The 23022-nt window shown below is 47.8% G+C and overlaps 2 protein-coding genes and 1 pseudogene across 5 annotated transcripts; 1 reads left to right on the forward strand and 2 right to left on the reverse strand.

Moving 5' to 3' along the window:
- Positions 1 to 399: 399 nt before the first annotated feature.
- Positions 400 to 19847, reverse strand: LOC117191771 (ankyrin repeat, SAM and basic leucine zipper domain-containing protein 1-like). Of its 2 annotated transcripts, none has more exons than XM_033396541.1 (6): positions 19531 to 19847; positions 18580 to 19466; positions 18461 to 18523; positions 18232 to 18393; positions 811 to 844; positions 400 to 746 (listed from the first exon to the last, which is right to left on the reverse strand). In XM_033396541.1, the coding sequence occupies exons 1-6, from the start codon at positions 19612 to 19614 to the stop codon at positions 585 to 587; spliced, it is 1392 nt and encodes a 463-aa protein (XP_033252432.1). In that variant the 5' UTR covers positions 19615 to 19847; the 3' UTR covers positions 400 to 584. The 2 variants fall into 2 exon arrangements, with proteins under 2 accessions (XP_033252432.1, XP_033252433.1); XM_033396542.1 differs by lacking the exon at positions 811 to 844 and adding an exon at positions 18098 to 18133 and having other exon boundaries at positions 400 to 710; positions 18198 to 18393; positions 19531 to 19842.
- On the forward strand, positions 14454 to 15523 carry LOC117191773 (succinate dehydrogenase assembly factor 2-A, mitochondrial-like). 3 transcript variants are annotated; one of them, XM_033396544.1, is made up of 5 exons: positions 14458 to 14660; positions 14757 to 14898; positions 14967 to 15009; positions 15075 to 15265; positions 15342 to 15523. In XM_033396544.1, the coding sequence occupies exons 3-5, from the start codon at positions 14992 to 14994 to the stop codon at positions 15514 to 15516; spliced, it is 384 nt and encodes a 127-aa protein (XP_033252435.1). In that variant the 5' UTR covers positions 14458 to 14660; positions 14757 to 14898; positions 14967 to 14991; the 3' UTR covers positions 15517 to 15523. The 3 variants fall into 3 exon arrangements, with proteins under 3 accessions (XP_033252436.1, XP_033252435.1, XP_033252434.1); XM_033396545.1 differs by having other exon boundaries at positions 14454 to 14660; positions 14757 to 15009; positions 15322 to 15487; XM_033396543.1 differs by having other exon boundaries at positions 14461 to 14660; positions 14757 to 15009.
- LOC117191768 lies at positions 15455 to 17665 on the reverse strand (annotated as a pseudogene).
- Positions 19848 to 23022: the final 3175 nt, after the last annotated feature.

Below are 23022 nucleotides of genomic sequence, written 5' to 3' on the forward strand. Positions count from 1 at the left end.
CGGTTGCTGGTGTTTTGGCAACTTTGTCGTTAACTTACATAATTTGTTAATTTTTGTTAATTTTGTCACAATCATTGTTTACGTTTTCGCAGTGAATACCATTTTTCCATTGTGAATGACAATTATTCAGAGTTGCATTTGAAAACCATCGGCTAACTATCGCATAGAAACGTGCGGCTTAGGAACATCCAAAATGGATGGTGTGCTAACTGGGAAATTTTCGGAACGGCAAAACCTTACGGACCATCCCCGAAATGGATGGTGGATGGTGGATGGTCGTCAGTGTGAATAGCCGATGGTTTTTAAGGGCAATGAGTGGCAATAAAAAGTAGTTCGCGCCTAGGTTCATTTCAAATCGTTAATGATCGTACTTATGATACGAACGATCAATTTTAAATCTCAATTTTCAAAACAATTTTATATTTCATTATTAACGCATTTAAACTTATAAACTTCATATAACACTTGGTTGATTTCGTACTTCTTAGCCTAGAACTATTTTGATTTGAGTGAACACAAGCGAATTTTCTAAATTCCTTGAGGAACAACGTGGTTTGTACTGCAAAGCGGAAATGGAATGGAATCTACAATCCAAACCACTTGGATTTGAGGCAGATAAATACTGAGATGCCCAGTATAATGGTTGTGTACTTGAAGTAGCGTCGCACCGTTGTACGCTTTCGCACGGCGAGAATATCGTTATAGTCGATGTGGAGCGGATTCTTCGCAGGACTGAACGAACCAAGCTGCGAACGGAGGAAAGAGATTAGTTTAGTGCAGGAATCCCAGTTGCATACAGCTAGCGCTTACATATTTAACGGTCTTGGTTAAGTCGTCGACCGATTTGCAGGAGTTGCGTCGCAAGCGCACCTCGCTTCTGCAGCCATTGCCAGAGCAGCAGCCACCAGCAAAAACAACACCAGCACATCCAGGGCGCCGACAGCAGCAGCAACAGCCAGCTCAAACGCCAGCCAATCCCTGGCGCGGACAGCAGCAGCAGGCAGCATGGACGCCACTCAATGTCTCCTCTCCTGGGCGACGAAGAGGACAACAACATCAGCAGAAGCAGAAGCAGCAGCAGCCAATACAGACAAAAAAACAGACGCCTGCTGCCTCTGGCCCACGCACTGGGCGACGACGTCCAGAGCAGCCATTGAGCCGTTCCCAGGCACAACAGCAGCAGCTACAGCAGCTGCAACAGCAGCCGCAGCGCGAACAACAACAACAGCGACAGCAGCAGCAGCAGCTTGCCAACAACCGCTCCCGGCAGAAGATGCAGCCGAAACGCCAATCTTTCGAGGGATCCTGCAGCCAGGCACTGTTGGAGAATACGCAGAGGATGACGCGATTGGAAAAGAGGCTGGAAGTGATGATGTCACTACTCACCTCGCTCATCCAATCCCAGGCAGTGACGGCAACTCCAGCAGTTCCAGAAACATCGGAAAATCCACCAACAATGGCAGCAGCAACAGTGGTTGCCCCAGCTCCAGCAGCCCGGCGGTCAAAGAAACCACCACGATCACAGCCACCACAAAAAACGTTAGGGCCAACGCCAGCCGCCATTCCAGAGACGGATCCTGAAATGGATGAAGAAAATGATGACGATGAGATGTGGACAGATGACGACTCCATGGATGACATTAAGGCCTACGCCCGCAACATGAGGTACCAGCTTGACAACCAGATATCCTGGAACGCTGTGTACTAATTGGACACATCTCTGCCACTGCATTGGATTAAATGACAAATGCATATCACTCGCATGCCACAACAAAAATGAACAACGGACGCTGCCGCCATCAAAGCCATTAAATAAAACATAAACGAATAAAAATGCTGCCATACACACTTGCAAAATCATACGGCCGGACAAATTCAAATCCAATGCAGTGCGTTGGTGATTGCTAGAATAGCCAAAAACAGACACACACACACAAACACCCATTACACTTGGGCGGCCGGACCTGTGCCGTTCGAGTTATGTGTGTCGTGTCCGCCATCGTCCTTAGTTGGTGGCCGGATCCAGTGCCATGGCATTCAGAGTGCCCTATGGTCCTGGAAAAGGAAAAATCCATCATTAATCCATTAAAAAGGGCTCTCAAAATACTTACCGCCAGCCATTCAGACACACACACACACTTGGGACGGTTGAGTTGAGCGTTTTTAAGTGCGGTTGTTTTGAATCACGGGCTCCTGATTTTCCGTTTTTAGCATCCGCGCTGCGCGTGTTACCTGGAAGAAAAGCTTTTGAGAGCAGGTTGCTGTCGCACCGGTACGTACTGCGTATAAAAACCGGCCCCACCGGCATCCCGCTCTATTGCACGGGCACAATCAGTGCGCTCCAGGCAGCAGGGGAAGGGGGGCTGAACCCTTGTTTTGGCGCCTTCCACTTCCACTTTCCACATTGTTGGTGGAGGTAAAAAAGGAATTTTCACTCAACTTTTCTTCTTTCTTCTTCTTCTCGTCCGGAGCTTCACACACAGCAGCTGATCGCGCCGCCAGACAGGTGATCGCGTAGAGTTGCCACACGGACGGTGTTGCCAGACAGCCCCGATCGACCCAGGGCTGCCAGAGTGTTGGAGAGAGCTGGAGTTGCGCGCCAACGGAGGGAGATTTTAATTTCGAAATTCAAATTCTAAAGTAAACAATAGGAATGGAGGAGGATGAAAAGCTCGCCTTCAGGAAGGGTAGCATGCTCGCCCGATCGCCGGCTCCCGAGCCATCTCCATCTCCAGCATCAGCGGCGCAGAGTCGGGACCTTGACTCTAGGGAGACCCCCAAGAGGGTTCGGGACCCAGCCAGCCCGGGAAGTTCCCAGAGGCAAACGCCGCCCAAGAAGAGCAAGGCCCACCAGCAGGCTACCTGCCTTGAGAACCTCTCGGAGCTGGGAAAAATCCTTGATGAGGTTCAGACTAGGATGATGGACAAAAATACGCGCCACATCAACATGGCCACCAGAGCACTGTTCGTGCGCATGAAGGAGCTGCACTCGAACATCATCGAATCGAGCCAAGAGGCTGCAGCGGGTAGAAGCGCGCTGCAGGAAGGCTCCGACGCCCAAGGCCTGTGCCCGAAATGCTCACAGAGCACGCGGAGCGCAGACAAGGAGCAGCAGACAACGACCGTCTGGAGGAAAGATGCCGCAGCGCAAACCGAACCGTGGCGTAGACTTAGCCAGCCATCCGTGGCCGAAGATCCAATGGGGGAGCCGGAGACCCCACCTACGCGCCCAAGGCAGCGAAAAGGAGCTATCGCAACCAAGAGGACCCTTAAAAAGGCCCCGTTGCGGCCACACGGAGACGTGGCGACGACCAGCGCCTTGAGGCAGCCCAAGTGCCCCGGAATCCCGGACAGCGAATGGAGCGTGGTGGCCAAGAAGCCGAGAGCAGCACGCCGCGCTCGCCCAGACGCGGTCATAGTTCAGGCCCCCGGGAAGTCGTACAGCGAGGTTCTGGCAATGGTCCCCAAGGTCTGCGTCTCCAAGGTACGCCGCACCATAAACGGCAGCCTTCTGCTGGAGGTGGCAAAAGACAGCGTGGAGAGTGCTGAGGGCATGAAAGCCAGCATCGCACGTGTCCTCGGCGATGGAGCGTCTGTGCGCGCAATGACGGAAGACTCGAAGGTGGTCATATTGGAGATACGGGACATCGACTCCCTCGCGACGGAGCAGGAGATCTGTGCCGCTCTAACTCGCCAATTCAACATTGACGAGGCTCGAGTAAGAGTACGCAGTCTGCGCCGCGGATACGCGGAGTCCCAGCTGGCGGTGGTCAGCTTGCCCTTCTCCCTGGGCCAAGCGGTCCTGAAAGGCGGCAAGGTGAGGATCGGCTGGACCATATGTAGGATCCGGGAAAGAGATGGACTCCCAAGGTGCTACCGATGCCTGGAACCCGGGCATATCGCACGGAACTGCAAGAGTACAGTGGACAGGAGTGGCTGCTGCATCAAATGCGGGGAGAAAGGGCACAAAGTTGCCGAATGCAAAAAAGAGCCTGCGTGATTCATCTGCTCAGCAGCTGGAAAGAAGGAGGTCACGCACCAGGCAGGCACTAAAAACTGCCCAGCCACGCGAAGCGGGGTCGGCAAAACCAGGACGACATGCAGTTGATTCAACTCAACCTGAATCACTGCAGGGCCGCACAGGATCTCCTGACGCAGACGGTGCGCGAGCTTGGCTCTGAGGTGGCACTCCTCAGCGAACCACATAATGCAGCAGCAGAGATTGGGCCACGTACCTTACTGGCAAAGCGGCCCTGTGGCTCTGTGGCGTCGACGCGCCACAATTGCGCGACACCAAGTCGGCAGACGGGTTCGTCCGAGGGTATGTAGGCGGCATATGGTTCTACAGCTGCTACGTGGCACCCAGCCTCTCACTGGAGACTTTCAGCCGCATTATGGACGAGCTGAGCTGCGATCTGCGAGGACGGAACAACGTCGTAGTCGGAGGCGACTTCAACGCCTGGGCCCTGGAATGGGGGTCCTCCCGTACAAACGCCAGAGGCCGCACGGTGTTGGAGGCTTTTGCCTCTCTGGACGTCGTCCTTCTGAACGAACAAACTTTCAGCAGGGCAGGTGCAGGGTCGATCATCGATCTCACCTATGCCAGCAGCACGCTGGCCCGGCACGCCCGATGGAGGATCAGTGGCGTATATACTGCCAGCGACCACGAGGCCATACTATGCACCCTGGGCACCCTTGCCCGATCGAGAGGTACCCCGTTCCGGCATGGGAAGGCGTACCGCCAGGACACGCTGAGGGCCCAAGCCTTCGCAAGCGCCCTTGAGAGCTACTCTGCAAACGATGCAGACGGAGCCAACGATATGGCGACCAAATTGGCGGACGCACTTGAAGGCGCCTACGACCAGAGCATGCTACCGAGAGGGACGTTCCGGAAGCACAAGGATCCAGTTTTCTGGTGGAGCGAAGCGATTGCGGTTCTCCGCGCTTGGCCCGATGCAGCGAGACCTACAAAGCGGCGAGGAAGGATCTGAAGACCGCCATAAGGAACAGCAAGAGGGAATGCTTCGTTAAGCTGTGTGATGCCGCCGAAGAGGACCCCTGGGGAGGCGCGTACAGGATGGTGGTGAAGAGGCTGAACGCGGGCAGTAAAGCTCCAACAGATCCAGAGGCACTGGAGGGTATAGTCAGGGCACTGTTTCCTCGAGGACGGCAGATCCTTAGCTCCCTGCGGTTCGAGCATAGCCCGAGCGACATCTGCGAGGTTACGGAAGCCGAGGTGTTGCAGGCAGGCAGAAACCTGATACCTAGGAAGGCTCCGGGTCCGGATGCGATCCCCAACAGCGCGTTGAAGCTGGCACTTCTTCTACTCCCGAGGGAAGTTGCGGGCCTTTTCAACAAATGCCTCCAGGAGGGGACGTTCCCCGAGAGGTGGAAAAGGCAACGGCTGCTACTAATAACCAAGCCGGGCAAGCCGCCAGGGGTGGCCTCTTCCTACAGGCCCATCTGCCTTCTGGACTCCATGGGAAAAGTCTTCGAAAGGGTGATCGGTGCGAGGCTGAGCGCAGCCATCGAAGCAGCAGGCGGTCTCTCCCAGAACCCATACGTCTTCAGGAAAGGGAGGTCGACGCTGGACGCCATCTGGAGGGTCGTACAAACGGCGGAGGAAGCCATTGCTGGGACTAGGTGGAGAGGCGGAACCAAGTCCTATTGTCTGGTGGTGACACTGGACATAAGGAACGCCTTCAACTCGGCCGACTGGACCCGGACGCTGGAGGCACTGAGGTTCCCGGGCTACCTACTGAATATAGCGCGCAGCTATTTCAGCAAAAGGGTGCTGACAATGGACACGTGTCAGGGCTCTAGGGCATACGAAGTCTCAGCCGGAGTCCCGCAAGGCTCCGTTTTGGGACCTCTGCTCTGGAACGCCATGTACGACGGGGTCCTACGGCTCCCGATGCCAGCCAACACTAACCTGGTGGGTTTCGCTGACGACGTCGCAATAGTGGCGGTAGCGAAGGAACTTGCCGCAGTGGAGGAGCTTGCCAACTTCGCCATACAAGCCGTCGAGGCGTGGCTAGCCGCCGCGGGGCTGGAGCTGGCGGCCCAAAAAACGGAGGCGGTCCTGATATCCAGCCGTAAAGTGGTCGAGACCGCCAGAGTGCAGGTTGGTGGGACCGCGATCGAATCGCAGAGGTCCATCAAGTACCTTGGAGTCCTCATCGACACGCCCCTGTCCTTCAAAGAGCATCTGGAATACGTCCACACAAAGGCCGGTGGGACCGCGGGAGCGCTATCCAGGATGCTGCTAAACACCAGAGGGCCAAAGCAGGCAACGAGGAAACTGCTGACGAGCGTCGTGACGTCGCAGATGCTCTACGCCGCACCGGTGTGGGCAGAAGCCGCGAAGGTGAGGAGCTACATGCGAGGAGTTGAGGCAACGTACAGACTGTGCGCCATTAGGATCGCGTGCTCGTTCCGGACCATCTCAGACGAAGCCGCGTTAGTCATTGCCGGGCAAGTTCCGCTCAGGGAGCTGATAAGGGAGAGGAAGGAGATCCATGATGCCATAACGGACAGTGCAGCCGAGGTACGCTCCAAAGCAGAAATTAAGGACGCCGCCAGAAGGACCAGCATAGACAGATGGCAGACTCGATGGGACCACTCACCCAAAGGCCGATGGACCCACACCCTCATCCCAAGCATAGCATGCTGGGTTGAAAGGAAGCACGGCCAGGTGGATTTCTACCTTACCCAGGCACTGAGCGGACATGACTGCTTCCGCGGCTACCTCAAGCGCTTCGGCCACGAGACAGAGGACTGGCCACAGGTTTGACCTCGAGCGTCAGACATTGGAGACAGCAGCAGGGTCTAAGGTCAGCACCGAGACTCTGGTGCCGCTGATGCTGGCAGACCCGAAGGTGTGGGAAGCGGCCGCGGAGGTCGCCTCTAGCGTGATGCGAACGCTTAGGTCCTTGGAGAGAAGGCGGAAGGAGCAGACGGAGTAGGTGTCCACGCCACTGCGAAGCAATGCTTTGCGGCAGTACCGCAGTCCGCGGGGCCCCTAGTCCCAACATACTCTTGTCCGTTAAATTAAGTTAAATATAAATATAAATATAGCCACGCCTCGACGGCTTGTATGGCGACGTTGGCAAGCTCCTCCACTGCGGCAAGTTCCTTCGCTACCGCCACTATTGCGACGTCGTCAGCGAAACCCACCAGGTTAGTGTTGGCTGGCATCGGGAGCCGTAGGACCCCGTCGTACATGGCGTTCCAGAGCAGAGGTCCCTTGGCAGTACCGCAGTCCGCGGGGCCCCTAGTCCCAACATACTCTTGTCCGTTAAATTAAGTTAAATATAAATTGTATAGTATATATTATAGAGCAAATAAATAAGTATATGAATATTAAAAACAAAAAAAAAAAAAAACAAAACACACCCACAGTCAACTTATTACTCTACTGAATTTGTATTTATATATGTACGTGTGTAAACCGCAGTTTTGTGGGTGGGTTCTCTGGCTGTGGCCTAGTGCTAGTGGATTCGTGTTTGTCATTAATGAAAGCCAAATGTTTCAAATATACATATTTACATACATATGTATGTAGTATATGTGCATATTTACTGTGTGTGAATGATATATAACAAACAATTTTTCTCTAGCTGCACAGACAGTGGTAGAGGAAAGAGGAGAGCACGTGCATGCGTAAGCTCATTAAAAGCTAAAACGGAGACGGACAAATACCCACAATACTACTGGAGAAAACCGTATAAACAAGTGAACAGTATATAATTAATTTTAATTGAAGTGCATCTCTAAATACAGTCTTAAGTTGCCATGGCAATCAAACCATTGTCACAAAGGACCTCGTTTTAGGATATAGACATTTATCTCAGTACACAGCTTCCGCTCATTCTCCTTCTCTATGATATGGAGACGCACACTCACTTTTAATTGCCATTTAACCATTTCCATGCTTTCAATTGAAGTGTTTTGCTGAAAGGCGAAATGAATGATGGAATTATGGGCTGCAATAATGAACCAAATGGATCAGTGTGTGTGTGAATACAACATCACATTGCAAACATGAAAGAGTAACAAACGAGCTGAAAGTAATTCTTTAAAAGGAATCTGTAAAGTCCTTTGCTTCCACAAAGTATTCTCGAGTCCAACTCTTAATTTCTGGTTACAAGATCAAGGCAGAATTCTGGAATACGCTGCTGGCCGACCCCGTCCCCCGCCCATGACCATATTGGGGACTTCGTCTAGACTGGGGACTTCTGCTGGAGTCTTTGTTCAGCGAACCGAACCGGTCCTAGGTCCCGTCTCGGTCGTGCGTCATGCCAAACCAGACGGACCATAAATGTATCTCGTACTATAACTACTCGTACAATAAAGACAGCAGCAGCAGCAGTCGAGCCATGCATTGAGCAACAACAACAACAATAAATTGTACAATAAATCAATGGCAACAAAATAGAGACATGCATAAAAGTCCGTCCATAACGGAGGAACAGAACGGAACAGAAGAAGCGCATTGCTCCCGGCTTCAATGGGCGAAAAGAATTTCCCGTGAGCATCAGAGTAGGCATAGTATGAAAACTAAAAGATTTTCCATATAATACTCAATTATTCTTAAATCATAAGTAGAATGATATTTAATCCTATCATTTGGGATCACGGGATACCTTTCCCACAATTTAAGCATAAATCCTGCAAATCTTGAAGTGTATTAAAGCCTCGCAGCTTTGCTTCTTCTTTGTACGCCTGTCCACCTGCCCCCCATCTTGCTTGCTTTTTGCCTTTCTACTCCACACACACACACACAAAAGCCGACCGGCTTGGGCCTGTGGTGGTTTTACCCTTGCAAAGTATATTCTGATTTAAGCCAGATGTTTGCATTTCGGACTATATAATATATATAATATATAATTATTTCCCTATTCACGTAGTATACAATGTATATTGGAACCGCTAAGATATTATAAATGTAGCTGCAGTGGGAACCACGGATCCGCAAGTGTACTAAATACTGCGGCTTCCGAGGCTGGCCTTCCTCTCTTGTCCAGTTTGTTTTGGGCTCTGTTCCGTTTGCTTTTGCCTTTGCCTTTGCACTGCTTGTGTGTTTGGCCCTGCCGAAGGCAAATTGTTTCATTTCTCTGCCTCTTCCTCTCCCACTTCTTCCTTTTTTTCCTTTTCTTTTGGCTTCAGTTTATAGTTTGGGTTTGAGGGCTGGGGCCAGAGCCGGAGCCGGAGCCGGAGCCGGGGCCGGGGCCGCTAGACCTTAAGCAGGTGTGACTTATGTGTTGGTAATTTTGTTTGAGTTAAAGTCTCCCCTCTCTATGTACTACACAACATTGTATGGTCTTGTGTATCAGTGCGTGTGTGCTTGTTTGTGGATTTGTGTATTTGTGCAACCCACCTCACAAACTTGTTTGTTGTTGTAGTTGTTGTTACTTAATCGTCTGTGGACGGAGATGGACAGCAAAATAAAAATAAAAAACGAGTGGGAACGTTGTGAGTTGCTGCTGCGACCGCAACTCTACATTTATACCCGATACATAGTCAGTATGGCTACATTAAACGACAAGTTTTGAAATATACTCGTCCAATATTATAGGAGTGTGGATACCAAATTTGGTTGCTCTAGCTTTTATAGTCTCTGAGATCTAGGCGCTAATGTTTTGCGCTAAGCAAAGCCGGCTATGATACGTGTGTGTTAGAGAGAGACAGGGCGAGAAAGAATGAAATGGTTTTCATTATTCTGGCTATAATAATAATACGATCTGGTTCAGATTCTGCAGTCTAAAAGATATAGACATTCTCTACTATTCTGCGTTTTGGTTTTCTCGTATCTTTAAAATTGTGGATGCCACAGATTTTCGTCTTTTGTGGGGGCGGAAGTGGGCGGGGCGAAGTTTTGAAATATATTTGTAACAGTGACATATCACAGAAGTCTGGGTACAAAATATCGTTGCTCTAGCTCTTATAGTCTTTGAGCACTAGGCGCTGATAGGGACGGACAGACGGACGGACGGACAGACAGACATGGGTCAATCGACTCGGCTATTGATGCTGATCAAGAATATATATACTTTATGAGGTCGGAAACGCATCCTTCTGGACGTTACACACATCCACTTTTACCACAAATCTAATATACCCCTATACTCATATTGAGAATCGGGTATAAAAACAAATTGTATAAGGTGACGAGGAACTTTTTGGATTAGCGTGATAGTAGATCTATGCCCTCTACTTGCTGCACTCATTTTGTGATTGATTGTAAGATCCCTGCCCCTGCAATGAATATCTTAGTTGCACTGCTTTCCACACAGCATGGACTGCTTACTGCTTACCGTTCCACAATTAAGGCTACCTTTTCTCACTTCTTTCTCTCCCTTTCTCTCTTCACAATCGACCTCCCTTTGGCCATTTAACGCGGACAGCAATTATTAAAACAGAGCCATTGGCGACATGATAAACGATTTCCGGAATATTTCCGCCTGTACAGGACGGTAGGGCTAAGGGGAGAGTTATGGGGTTGCGTTGGGCCAGCCTTCTGTTGACATTCCCTGTAACGTTTACATGTTGACATGTAACGCTTACAGCGACACACTTCACTCCAAGGTATATTAATACAAGGTTGGGCCAGAGAGTCTATTTGCACAAAGATAGCGGTAGACACCTTCCACTTCGCGTCAGTCGACCTTATACATTTTTCGCACAGGCAGTGCACAAATTGCGAAACTGTTAAAAAGAGGCTGCGCAAGCATAACGGTTTTGTTTACACACTCCTTCTGTGGGTGGATGGGTGCCATGGTGTCGGGGAGAAGAGAAAGGCGAAGGCATAAAACAATTGGAGCGAAACGAAACGCAACCAAAGGCAAGGGTAAAGGCCGATCAAAAATGCAAATTCCTGGCGACGAGTGTTGAGGGAAAAATTTCTTGGAAAAACGTTTTAAAAGGGAATCAAAGAAAGTTATTTCGACTTGATTAACAATATGCAAATTTATTAATTAAACGATCCTTTTTTTATAAATCTCAACAGCTCTAAGAAATATAAAATAATTGAAAAATATGTCATTGTGATTGTGACTTAGACTGGACACCTTAACCCTTAGTCTTGACACCATCCCACATCATCTGATTATCTCTGCGTTAGTTGCCGCATCTCGAATCACAACATTTAATTATTATAAATTTAATCACTTTATTTTCATGGCAATCTCCAGAAATTTCTTACTAATTATCGCCCAATTAAGATTAGCAATGTTGTGCCGTAAAAACGGGATGAATCTCTCATCCAAAGAAACAAAATTTGCTGATGATAAATTTGAAATTAATCTTAATCTTAATCTCAATAATTTCTTTCACTGTATGTTTGTATGTGTGTTTGTGGCCACTGTGTTTGCGGTCACTGTTGTCAGGCGGACGTTTTGTTTGATTGATTTCTGTGTTTTATGGGCATTATCACCGTTTAAATTGCGACTAAGTTGCGCCTCAAATGAGGAAATGCTTACTTTAATTTTTTTTTTTTTTCGATTCTCCCCCTCTCATGGGCTGTCTCAACAGCGAGGGGGTCGGACTCTTGTATGGAGACTTGGGATCCCCTCGGGTGATGGATCATGTGCATGCATAATACCAGGCGGGTGAGTGCCGCGCGCTCCGTCCGCGTCCTTAGAGTCAAGAAGACAGCTTACATAATTTATTGAATTTATTTGTTGCTGCTGTGCAAATATTCTATGGCATTTTATGGCCATGAGTGGTTTATGATTTATGCGGATCCTCTTCCAATTAAGAGTTTTGATCTTTTTATATCCATGGGGAGGGTCTTCTATATGCAAGATTGGAAGATTAAGGTTGAAGGATCATCAGACAAAAAACATATCGATTGAAGCGTTGGAAAGTGGCCATTGGCTGGGATCATTTACCCCTTCATGTGGCAAGGCACATTAGGCACTCCTCAAAGCTTCTTCCATTTTCCGTGCAGCGCAAATATTTGTATCTTATTTTTTTGTTTTTTTATGTGTTTTTGTTGCAAGTAAAGTACCACATTCCACGCAAATCAACAAAAATTGTTTTCCATTTTCTTTGTTTTTCTTGTTTTGTTTATTTGCGTGGTGTTTTTGTGGAAACAAGAAAAAACAAAGAATTTGCATAACAAAGTAAACGCTCGAGGGACAAGACGAAGAGAGAGAGAGAGAAATTGGGAGAGACACCCAGACAGAGAGACGCTGCTGTTATTTTTGGCATAGCCATGAGAATGTGTGAGTGTGAGAGAGAGGGCCAGGTTAATGCACCGCAGATTAAAAACAATTAAGATGAGAGCGAGGCGAGTCAGAGAATGAGAGATAAAGCACGTTCTTACCTTTCTCATCCGAGGGTTTCTTCGTGGAGGACTCCTGTTGCTGCTCCTGCAATTTACTGCTATCCACAACGACGGCGCAGCACAACAACAACAACACCCACACATTCGCTGTCGCCGGCATCTTGCCGCACTGCTCTTCACGCTTCTCCCCGCTGCTGTTGCTATCGGTGCTGCTGTCTTTCCGCTTCTTTTACTATTTCTTTCTCCTTGTGCACCAACAACAAATACAGAAATAACTAACAGCTCGTGCAGCCGGGAATAGCACTTTTCGTTAACCTTTAATTAAGATTTTTATATGGCTTTGCATTTTTCTGGCAGTGTCGCACGTTTTTGTTTACTTCTTTCGCGCGGTGAAACACACACGCACAGGCTCACACACTCACAAACGCGGCAATGAGGGGGGAAAGGACACTTCCTCAATTAACTAGATATGTATTTTTACGGCAACAACACCCACATTTATTTACCTATCACACCTCTGCACAGGCTTTTATTAGAATTATGATTATTTCACATAGTTTGGCGTCGAAATCTTTCATTAATTTTCACAACAATGCGCGACGTCACCGCGCTCGTCCAAATTTGTTTTACTGCTAGCGATGTGAAAAACTTTTAAACATACAGATGAAAACACGAACTTAGCCCGCTTAAGCCCCCTTTATTTAAACAGGATAACATCTTGAGTTAAACGCGGATAACTCATAATAATAATAATTACTCACACACTGGCTAGCGCGTTCAGTACCCCAGAGTGACGTCATCATGAGAGAGAGAGCTCAGAGAGAACATCTTTGCATGTGTTAGTACACACGCAATATGTTTCGACAAAAATATGTGATTGTATGCTTTTTCAGATTTTTTTGAACTCTCTCAGGTCTGGTTCTGTTTTGCCACCAGCATGTTTTAGTGTATGGGTGCACATGCATTCTCACGTACTTGGCGTGTGTGTGTTTAGTATTGCTGGCCGCTAGAACTGAAATTTGAGTTTGGTTCTTGTTTTGGGTCTTTTGATGGACTGACCTACCGCCACAAAATAAATGAAGAATGGGCAGGGGGTGGGGGTATGGTACACTATTGCGCGGGAAATGAAATAAAAGCTGTTATTTATTTGATTTATACCACAAAATATAAAATATTACAATAATATAATTACACATTTATTTCCTTATTTTAAACAGGTTTATTATAAATTATAAAAATTATGCAAACGCCGTCGGTTCTCGACTTTTTTGTTTATTATAACTAAAACAATGATGTATCTAAATATACATAATAAGAAAAAAAATATATATACTTAAATAAATTTGCATAAATATATATATTTCTTTCTATAAATAGAGGATATGCCTTAAGAATGTTCATATATGTAACTACATATATATACGTAAATACATACATACTATGTACTTAAAGTCGCCGCTCAAATTGGCTCCCGATTGAAGATCGTTACCCAGGGAACACCACGAGGAGGCCATTATATATTAAATGGGGTCAAAAATTAATCTGACCTTTGAGTCGACTTGATATGACTTAATTTCAAGACTTTTAAGTAATTAAGTCACATCCATGTTCCCCGCCTAAAATTAAATCTGTTAGATATATGTACATACATATAAATGAAAATAAAAAATAAGCAAAATATAATAAACTTATACAAGTTAAATTTTTATATTAATAAATTCAACGTATTGAGTTTTCTTGCGGACGAAGTCCGTGTTCTTTATTTGACGAATAATTAAAGACTCCTTTTCAATATATTTTGAGGCCCTATTCTTACTGTGGGTTCGCGACCGCGGAATGTTGCAGCGATGCAACGACAGCAGTTCAGCCGTGGCGAGGTATTTCTCGGAATCCCTCGCCGTTGGCGGATATCGTCCAGACGCTGATCCAGCAGTTTTGGCGATCTGGAGCGGCTCGTTTCGGTTGCTGGTGTTTTGGCAACTTTGTCGTTAACTTACATAATTTGTTAATTTTTGTTAATTTTGTCACAATCATTGTTTACGTTTTCGCAGTGAATACCATTTTTCCATTGTGAATGACAATTATTCAGAGTTGCATTTGAAAACCATCGGCTAACTATCGCATAGAAACGTGCGGCTTAGGAACATCCAAAATGGATGGTGTACTAACTGGGAAATTTTCGGAACGGCAAAACCTTACGGACCATCCCCGAAATGGATGGTGGATGGTGGATGGTCGTCAGTGTGAATAGCCGATGGTTTTTAAGGGCAATGAGTGGCAATAAAAAGTAGTTCGCGCCTAGGTTCATTTCAAATCGTTTAAGACCATAAAATTACACCAGAAACATGTAGTATACATCTGTGTGTTTGTGGTAAGTTTTTAATGTAAATTAGATTTTGGCACAGAAATCGAGCTCCACAGCGTCCCAAAGCTGATTGTTTTATTTATGAGTTTAATTTTTTTATAGGTCTGTCCTTCTTGTCTGCATTAGTTCTCCCACTTTTCCACCCCATTTTTCGTATCCCCAAATCTGCTCAGCTGGGCTGGCGACATTTGTCAAGTTGTTTTGATTTGATTATTCAAAATAACAAAAAAAACAAATTTGGCAAGTTAGTACGCTCCGTTAAGAAAAACATAACAAAATACTCGTAAAGCTAAAATATACGTTAATATACAGCTCACAACGTTTTTTTTTTTGCAAGATGTTGCGTCAATTAAAGGTAAGGCGGAAGAAGTGCATCGCCGATTGCATAAGATTTTCCCTATTTTCTATTTTCGGTTGCAGCTGACGTTGAATATTTCCCGATGGATTTTTATGCCCTGGCAGCGCCAAGCCTCAGCCTCCAGCAGCCAGATGCCGCCCTTCCTGGCCCCCATTAGCGACGACGTGATTGTGGACTACGAGGATCCGGATTACTTGCCGCTGCCGGAGTACCCGGTGCGTCCCAACGAGCCCCTGGAGACACGCAAACAGCGGTGAGTGGGGGAGAACACTTCATACGATGAATGGAATGATTACCCACCCTTCTAAGTTCGACCATCCACTTCATAGTTTGCTCTATCAATCGCGTAAGCGTGGAATGCTGGAGAACGATATACTTCTGAGCACCTTTGCCGCCAAATACTTGAAGGACTTCAGACCCCACCAAACGAATCCAATCCTCTTAGCTGTAAGGACTATAAATTATTTATGCAGTCGATTAAAAAAACAATACTTTGAAGCTTAAGAAATAATCTCATGCTAGCACCTCTCGAAGACCTTGTAGAACGTGGGCAGATTGGAGAGCTCATAGATCTGTTGCCGGAGACGAGCCGGCGGCAGTAAATACTTTTTCAGAGCTGGAAAGAGCACATGCTCCGTTTGCCAGGGCTGGTGACACGACGATTCATCCTCGTGCCAGTCCTGTTGAGCATAGAAACGGGCTGTCTCGCGGCAAAAGGACTCGAAGCACTTGGCCTCCTGCTCCCAGTCAACCTCGGTGGCCAGGCGCAACAAGTAGACGGGCAGATGTGTGGCACATGGCTTGTGCCGGCCCACCAGGCTGGGCAGCGGCTCGACCAATCCCTCCTCCGATATGCGAAGACCGAAATACTCCTTCATTATGGGGGCCTTTTGCTGGAGGACCTGGATGGCGCTGGCGGCCAGTTCGGTCTTGTCGCCATCCTCGGGCGTCCAGCCAGCCGCTTCGCTGGCCAATCATTAACAGCTCGTGCAACGATAGCGGCGGCATCACACTGATCTCGGAGCAGTTCTGAAACTCGTACTCCAATCTTTGGTAGAACAGCTCCTCGCTGAAGGCTCGGGTGTTGCACACAGCCGACATACACCAGGTTATTGAGGATGCTCCTCAGTTGAACGTTGCACTGTCGCTTCACGCTCTGTCGCATATCCAAGACGCTGCTCAGGCGCACCTCCCGCGCCTTGCGTGCTGCTATAAGGCGGAAGCTCTCCTCCTGTGAGCAACTCGTTTCGCTGGACTTCTCCTGGAAGGCGGCTGTATCGTTGCCGGAGGAGGTGGAGGACAGACCAGAGTCACTCTTTTTGATCGGGGCCAGGAACTTGTCCAGCTTTTGTTCACTGGAATCGGTGCGAATGAGTTCCTTGGGATAGATGCACTGGCTCTTGTCCACCGGCTGCGTTTCGTCCAGCTCTGAGGCTCCGGGCAACTTGAGCTGCTTGTAGAAGGTTCTGGTGGTAGTGCTGCCCAAAAGTTGGATCTCCACCTGCTCCTTCAGGCGCTCGACGATCTCGTCCTGGTAGAGGTCGGGTGCACATTCACGTCTAGATTCTGGGGCGGCAGCTTCAAGCTCATGTACACAAAGGGATGATGGCCACGCGGCAAGTAAGTGGCGTACACTGCATCCACGGCGCACTTGAGGGCTGGAAGGGAGGGAATCAGCTTTGAATATCCAGGAAATGGGAAAGATGCTACCCACCCGGCGACTCTACGAGCCGCTGATTGATGAATAGCAGCATCTGGCTCCGCTTGGCCGAGTAGTTGACTTGAGTGAGCAGACACTCAACCTCGAACTTGAACACCTCATCCTTGTGACTGAACTGCAGCAACTCCTTGGCGATGCCGGCTCCATAGATGATTCTGATGTTCTCCGACCGAGTACTGGCGACAGGAGTCTTCAGCGAAGGCTGCGGCTCGCCCTGTTTGCGCAGGGTGAAGCCCACCTGAGGATTGTGTACTGCGTACTTGGCCAGAACATCGGAAAGCTTCTGGAACTCGTCACCCGGTGACTTGAGTGCCTGCCGTCGCTGCGACATGTTGTAAAACAAATCCTCGATGGTGATGATGGTGCCCTGGTTACCGGCACAGGGCTTCGGCTGACCCTGAAGTCGGCCATCGGCGTAGATGGCCTTGTAGCCGCACCGCTCCTGGACCGTCTTGGTTTGGATCGTCAGGTGGGCCACATGACTGATGCTCGCAAGTGCCTCGCCGCGGAAGCCGAAAGTAGCTATTTGGGAGAGATCCTCGAATTTGGCCAGCTTGGATGTGGTGAAGCGTTCGCAGACTATTTCCAAGTCCTCTCTGCGTATCCCGGTGCCGTTGTCCTGGATCTGCAGCAGCTTCAGGCCGCCAGACTTCACGTGCACCTGGATGTGGCTCGATTTGGCGTCCAAACTATTCTCCAGCAGCTCCTTCAATGCGTTGGCCGGTCGCTGGATTATTTCGCCAGCGGCAAAGCGATTCACCACCACCTCGTCAAGCTTCCGGATGACACCCGGCTTCAGATCCACTTGCATTATCCAGGTTCCAGATTAGATTCGTGATCAGTCTGCCGTTTACCTTGTTTTAAAGAAATAGCAGCCAACGTTTTCCCGTTTTTTACTTAATTTTACTTAAAACAGAACACACGCGTTTTGTTTTCTACTTTGTTCTTACTACTCGCTCACTCATACATACACATATGCGCTGAGTATAAGGCGGCATTTGACGAATTTCAAGTTCCCTTGAATATGACTAGCTAGATAGAGCCCTTAGCCATGGCCACATAATTTTATCCGATTAATGAATCAACTTTATACTTGACTGGCTTATTTTAAATACTTGCTTTTATTGGATCATGACTAAAAAAAAGGTTTTATCGAAAAATGTCAAACATGGTGACCAAATGTGCATATGCTATCCGTATAGCCGTATGCTTTTGCTGACAAATGATATCCGTTAAAATTGTAAAATTTTGTATGAAAACAAGTGGAATAGGGATGCAATCAACATGTTTTATGTACTGCCTTAATGAGAAGAAATAAATTAACGATCGTACTTATGATACGAACGATCAATTTTAGTGGTCGATGTGGAGCGGATTCTTCGCAGGACTGAACGAACCAAGCTGCGAACGGAGGAAAGAGATAAGTTTAGTGCAGGAATCCCAGTTGCATACAGCTAGCGCTTACATATTTAACGGTCTTGGTTAAGTCGTCGACCGATTTGCGATATGCCATGATATTGGTCTTAAGGCTGGCCAATTGCATCGTCGAGGTTTTACCCAGCACCCCGGCATTTAGGTTCTTCTTGACAAAGTCCAGGGAAGCCTGGATGATGACCAACTGTTGCATATGGCTGGCGGTGATCATGAGAATATCATAGAAGCTGAAAGACAAGAATCATTGCGTTCATTTCAAGGTCAATGGGAGGGAATCTTTGTGTGGGCACCCACTTGTCCATTCCATCCATCTTCACTCGAGCTATTGACTTGTAGGACCAATGGTGGAGGTGAAAGCTGCAAGGGATGATGATGATACAGATTCAATTAAATTTTTCAAGACAGGCACTCACTCCAAGATGCCCTTCAGAATCTTGTTACGTTGCACAGGAAAGGGGATGCCCACTTTCTTGAGCGCTTGATCATCCATCACTAGGAATTCGGCCAGGGAAGTACGCGAAATGGCGAAATGGTGCAGCTGATCCTGCATATCGATGGATTGTAGGATTCTTTTCAGCTCCTGAAAGTACTCCGGGCACTCGGTCTTCAGAAAGATGCGTGGAATGTGGTCCCTTAGCGTGTGGTAGCACAGAAAGTGCAATGGCACCGAGTACGTTTCTTCAGTCCGTGGCAGTAGTTCCAGCAGATCATAATAACCATAAGACTCGGCCTCCTGTGTGGGAGTGTAGCCCTTACCGTTGGGTATCATGGCATTTACGCCCGCTTCCACCAGCAGCTTGACAATATCCGCGCGGTTCTTCTCGATGGCATGAAAAAGCGCTGTGCAGCCAACGTGGTCCACAGCGTTCAAGCTGGCGTCTTTGACTATCAGGCGGACGACACTGGTGTAGCCGTTGCGACAGGCAAACATTAACGGAGTCATCCCGCATTTGTTGGACACATTGATGGCTGCCCCATGTCGGAGCAGCAGACGGACCAGCTTCTCCACCAAGTACGGATCGTTCTTCTCACAGTCGCAGGCCTCCATCAATGGCGTCTGAGTTTCCACCTGCTTGTTGGCGCTGGCCGACCGCTTCTCCAGCAAGTACGCGGCCAAATCGTAGTGACCCTCGCGGCAGGCGTACATCAACATCGTCCGTCCCCAGCGGATCGGGTCGTTCTCGTTGAACCGCAGGGAATCAATTTCCTTGATCACGGCCTTTACGTCCCCCTCAAGTAGGGCTTCGTAGAGCTTCTGATCCGGTTCCACAGTCGGCTGTGGCTTTGGACTTTTCTTAACCTGCACAAAACAAGACATTGAAACCCAAAAAAAACTCGTGGCCATAACAATCCAGGAAAATTACCTTATCCGAAAAGTAGAAGCCATCGTAGCTGCTGTCCGAGTCAGAATCGGAAGGTGGCGGGCCATACGCCATATCATTACTCATTATATTGTGTTTTTCCCGAAATTAATTGTAAATTATTAAAAGTAACGCAAAAGTTGTTCTTTTGCACAAAATTGGCAAAAAGAGTGCCGTTAGCTACCGTCTTTACCGCCCCTTTATCGCTATTGTCCTAAATAAGCACTTTTGGCTTTACGTCGCGGAAGCTGGCCAGAAACAGCTGGTTAACGTGACCAGAGCTGCAATTGTTTTTTGTTGGTACTTTTCGGTATTTTTTGAGGTCAAAATTGAGCCTACGATTTCATTTTACAATTTAAATAGAATTATTAAATTAAATTTATATAGAAATCCAATAAATGCAATTATTTAAATTAAGCCATGTTCGGGCCAGCCGCTGAAGAATAACCGTAACTTTAACATTATTATTGTGTGAGCAGAGAGAAAACGTTGACGTTCTGCAGAGCTGCTGCGCTCTCCCGCTAAAGGGGCTCACTGCCGCCGCCACTTCGGCAACTACTTTGATCTGCTGCCGCCACTTCGGCAATCACTTTGATCTAACGCCGTCGTCTATAGTTTAGTTCTATGCTAACCCCTCTGCGCATTGGTTGCATATCGATCTCGCATAAGGTTTATCTGGCAATAGCAAGCAATCGGCTTCCGCTAAGCCACCAAGATTAAATACGAATTATAAAGTTTAACCCGAAATCTCTTTTCATTTTTGAAACACATAGGTGCCAAAAAAGCTTGGCATCTCAAACATTGGTGACCCCGACGTGATATAAAACCATTGCTTAATCGCGTTCCGTTAAAACACTTATTATTTATACAATATTTTGTTGTTGGGTAGTTTAACTACCAACAAATACATTTGGGTGCACGTTGAAAAGCAGTTTAAAGTGCAAATTCAGTGAGAGTGCGGCTGGAATATTTATAGACAAATTCCGGTACTTTAAGCGTCGAATCTCTCATTGTCTGCGCAGCTGCAGCCGCGGTTCTTGACTTTTCGTGTCATGCATTCTCGCTCTCGCGTCTATACATCGTCGCTTAAGCGGTATTTCATTTTCCGTTGTTGTGTCGAATTGCAAAACGGTTAACATGGACAACGATCCGAATACAGGCGCGGGCGGAAATATTGTGGTGGCTGATTCCAGACTGAGTCTGTATAAGCGTAAAAGTCAGTCATTATATGATCGATTGCACAGGCTTGGCGAATCCTTCGCGGGGAATAAAATCGATAAGCTTGATATGTTGGCAGAAATTCGAGAGGAATTTAATAAGGCCCATAATGAGTTGGAGGCTCTCGATCAAAACGAGATTGGGAGTGAGCTGCGCGAAATCTTCGATACTCTTTTCATATCGTTGAAAGCTGAGTTGCTGGCTGCTGTTGAAGTAAGCCAGTCACACGCCGCTGCCCATTCTACGACTCTGCCAAGCCATTCCGGACATAGTACCATCATCATGGCTCACAAGCAGCGACTTCCTGAGCTGAAGGTGCCTAAATTTTCTGGTGGATACGTCGAGTTCTCGGATTTTATGGCAATGTTCAAATCGGTGATTGAAGCGGATGCGGATCTCAGTGACATCGAGAAATTCCAGCACCTTCGCTCTTGCCTCGCTGATGCGGCTTTGGATTCGGTTCGATCGTTAGAGCTCTCCAGTGCCAATTATCGTGCGGCTCTGGATATACTTAATAAACGCTTTAATAACAAAAGACTTGTTTTCCAGGCACACATCAAGAAGATTCTTGGGCTAAAGAGGGTAGACTCGCCTTCTGCTAAAAAGCTTCGGGAGTTTTCGGATGCAGTCAATTTACAAATGCGAGCGTTGCAGACATTGGGAACTGCTGAGGAGATTTCAGGATTCATGGTCATCAACATGCTGCTGCAGAAGTTGGATTCGAAGACGCAAACCAAATGGGAGGAGCACACATCGTCGGATGCTATACCTACCGCAGAGGAATTCTTCGAATTCTTGCAGCAACGCTGCCAGAAAATGGAGCGGTTGGAATATACTACAGCGACACACGCTAGTAGCGATCAGGTGGGAAAAAGCCATTCCTATACGCAGGTTAAGAAAACGTTTGTAGCTTCCAACTCTTCCGCCGACCCGTCTGTATGCGTCTTTTGCCACTCAGCGGGCCATGGAATATACTCGTGCAAGATATTCGGAAATCTCTCACCGTTGCTGCGCCACAAAGAAGTGAAGAAGCTTTCCCTATGCTTCAATTGCCTAAAGCCGGGGCACCGGACCCGCGCATGCAATAGTGGAAAATATCGAGTATGCGGCGGTAGGCATCATAGTTTGTTGCCCTTCGATAGTATATAGCCCACAACACAAGGCTGCCCAGGTATTACTCCTCCCGATCTGGCCGTTCAACCGGACACTCTTTCCGTTGCTCAAAATTCTGCTAGCAGCTCGTCTCTACCTTCGTCTACCTCTCTTGCTGCCCAAGGTCTTCACTCTGATGTCGTGCTTCTGGCTACAGCCGTGGTTCTCGTAAAGAATCGGTCTGGCGTTTTAGTTCCTTGTCGTGCCATCTTAGATTCAGGATCGCAGCTGCATCTCGTCACATCCAGGTTCGCCCAGCAGCTTCAGCTTAGGAGAACTCAATCGTCTCCACTTGTGTCTGGGCTGGGCGATACCAGCGTTTCTACTGACGGATCCACCATAAGCATTTGTATGCATTCTCGCACCTCTGCTTACACAACTACACTTACTGCTCTCATCGCCCCCACGATTACCGATTCTCAACCAAGTATGACAGTAAATGTATCCGATTGGCGTATTCCATCTAACATTCAGCTCGCTGATCCTGCATTTTTCAATCCTCAACGGGTTGATCTTCTCATTGGTGCGAGCGTTTTTTATGATCTCCTCTGCGTAGGGCAAATCAAACTCACCGATGGACTGCCTCTTCTGCAGAAGACCCGTCTTGGGTGGATCGTATCTGGCGGTGGACAGAAGGTATCAAGCTCGGCGTTTTTGGCTACGCACAATTGTCCAGATTCGATAGCTGAGATGGAAGCAAGGTTGGATAAAACTCTTCGTATGTTTTGGGAAGTCGAGAATTGTGTGGAGGCTGGGTTGAATACCAAAGAAGAAGACAACCTTTCACGGTTGCCATCCGGGGAGTATACAGTTCGTCTGCCGCTAAATAACAATACTGATCGTTTAGGAGAATCTTATGCTTAGGCTTATCGACGGTTCATCAGTCTAGAGCGAAAACTGGAGCGTAATCCTACACTCAAGGAGCGGTATTCCGCCTTTATGAGGGAGTACATTTGTTTGCATCATATGCACCAAGTCAACCCTGATGCCCGTAGTCTCTGCAAATATTTCTTGCCTCATCACTGTGTCCTAAAGGAGGACAGTACGACGACAAAACTCCGTGTCGTTTTCGACGGATCCACAGCTACATCAACTGGATATTCTCTAAATGATGTGATGATGACA

Source organism: Drosophila miranda, assembly GCF_003369915.1.
Source record: "Drosophila miranda strain MSH22 chromosome Y unlocalized genomic scaffold, D.miranda_PacBio2.1 Contig_Y1_pilon, whole genome shotgun sequence".
Taxonomy (NCBI): domain Eukaryota; kingdom Metazoa; phylum Arthropoda; class Insecta; order Diptera; family Drosophilidae; genus Drosophila; species Drosophila miranda.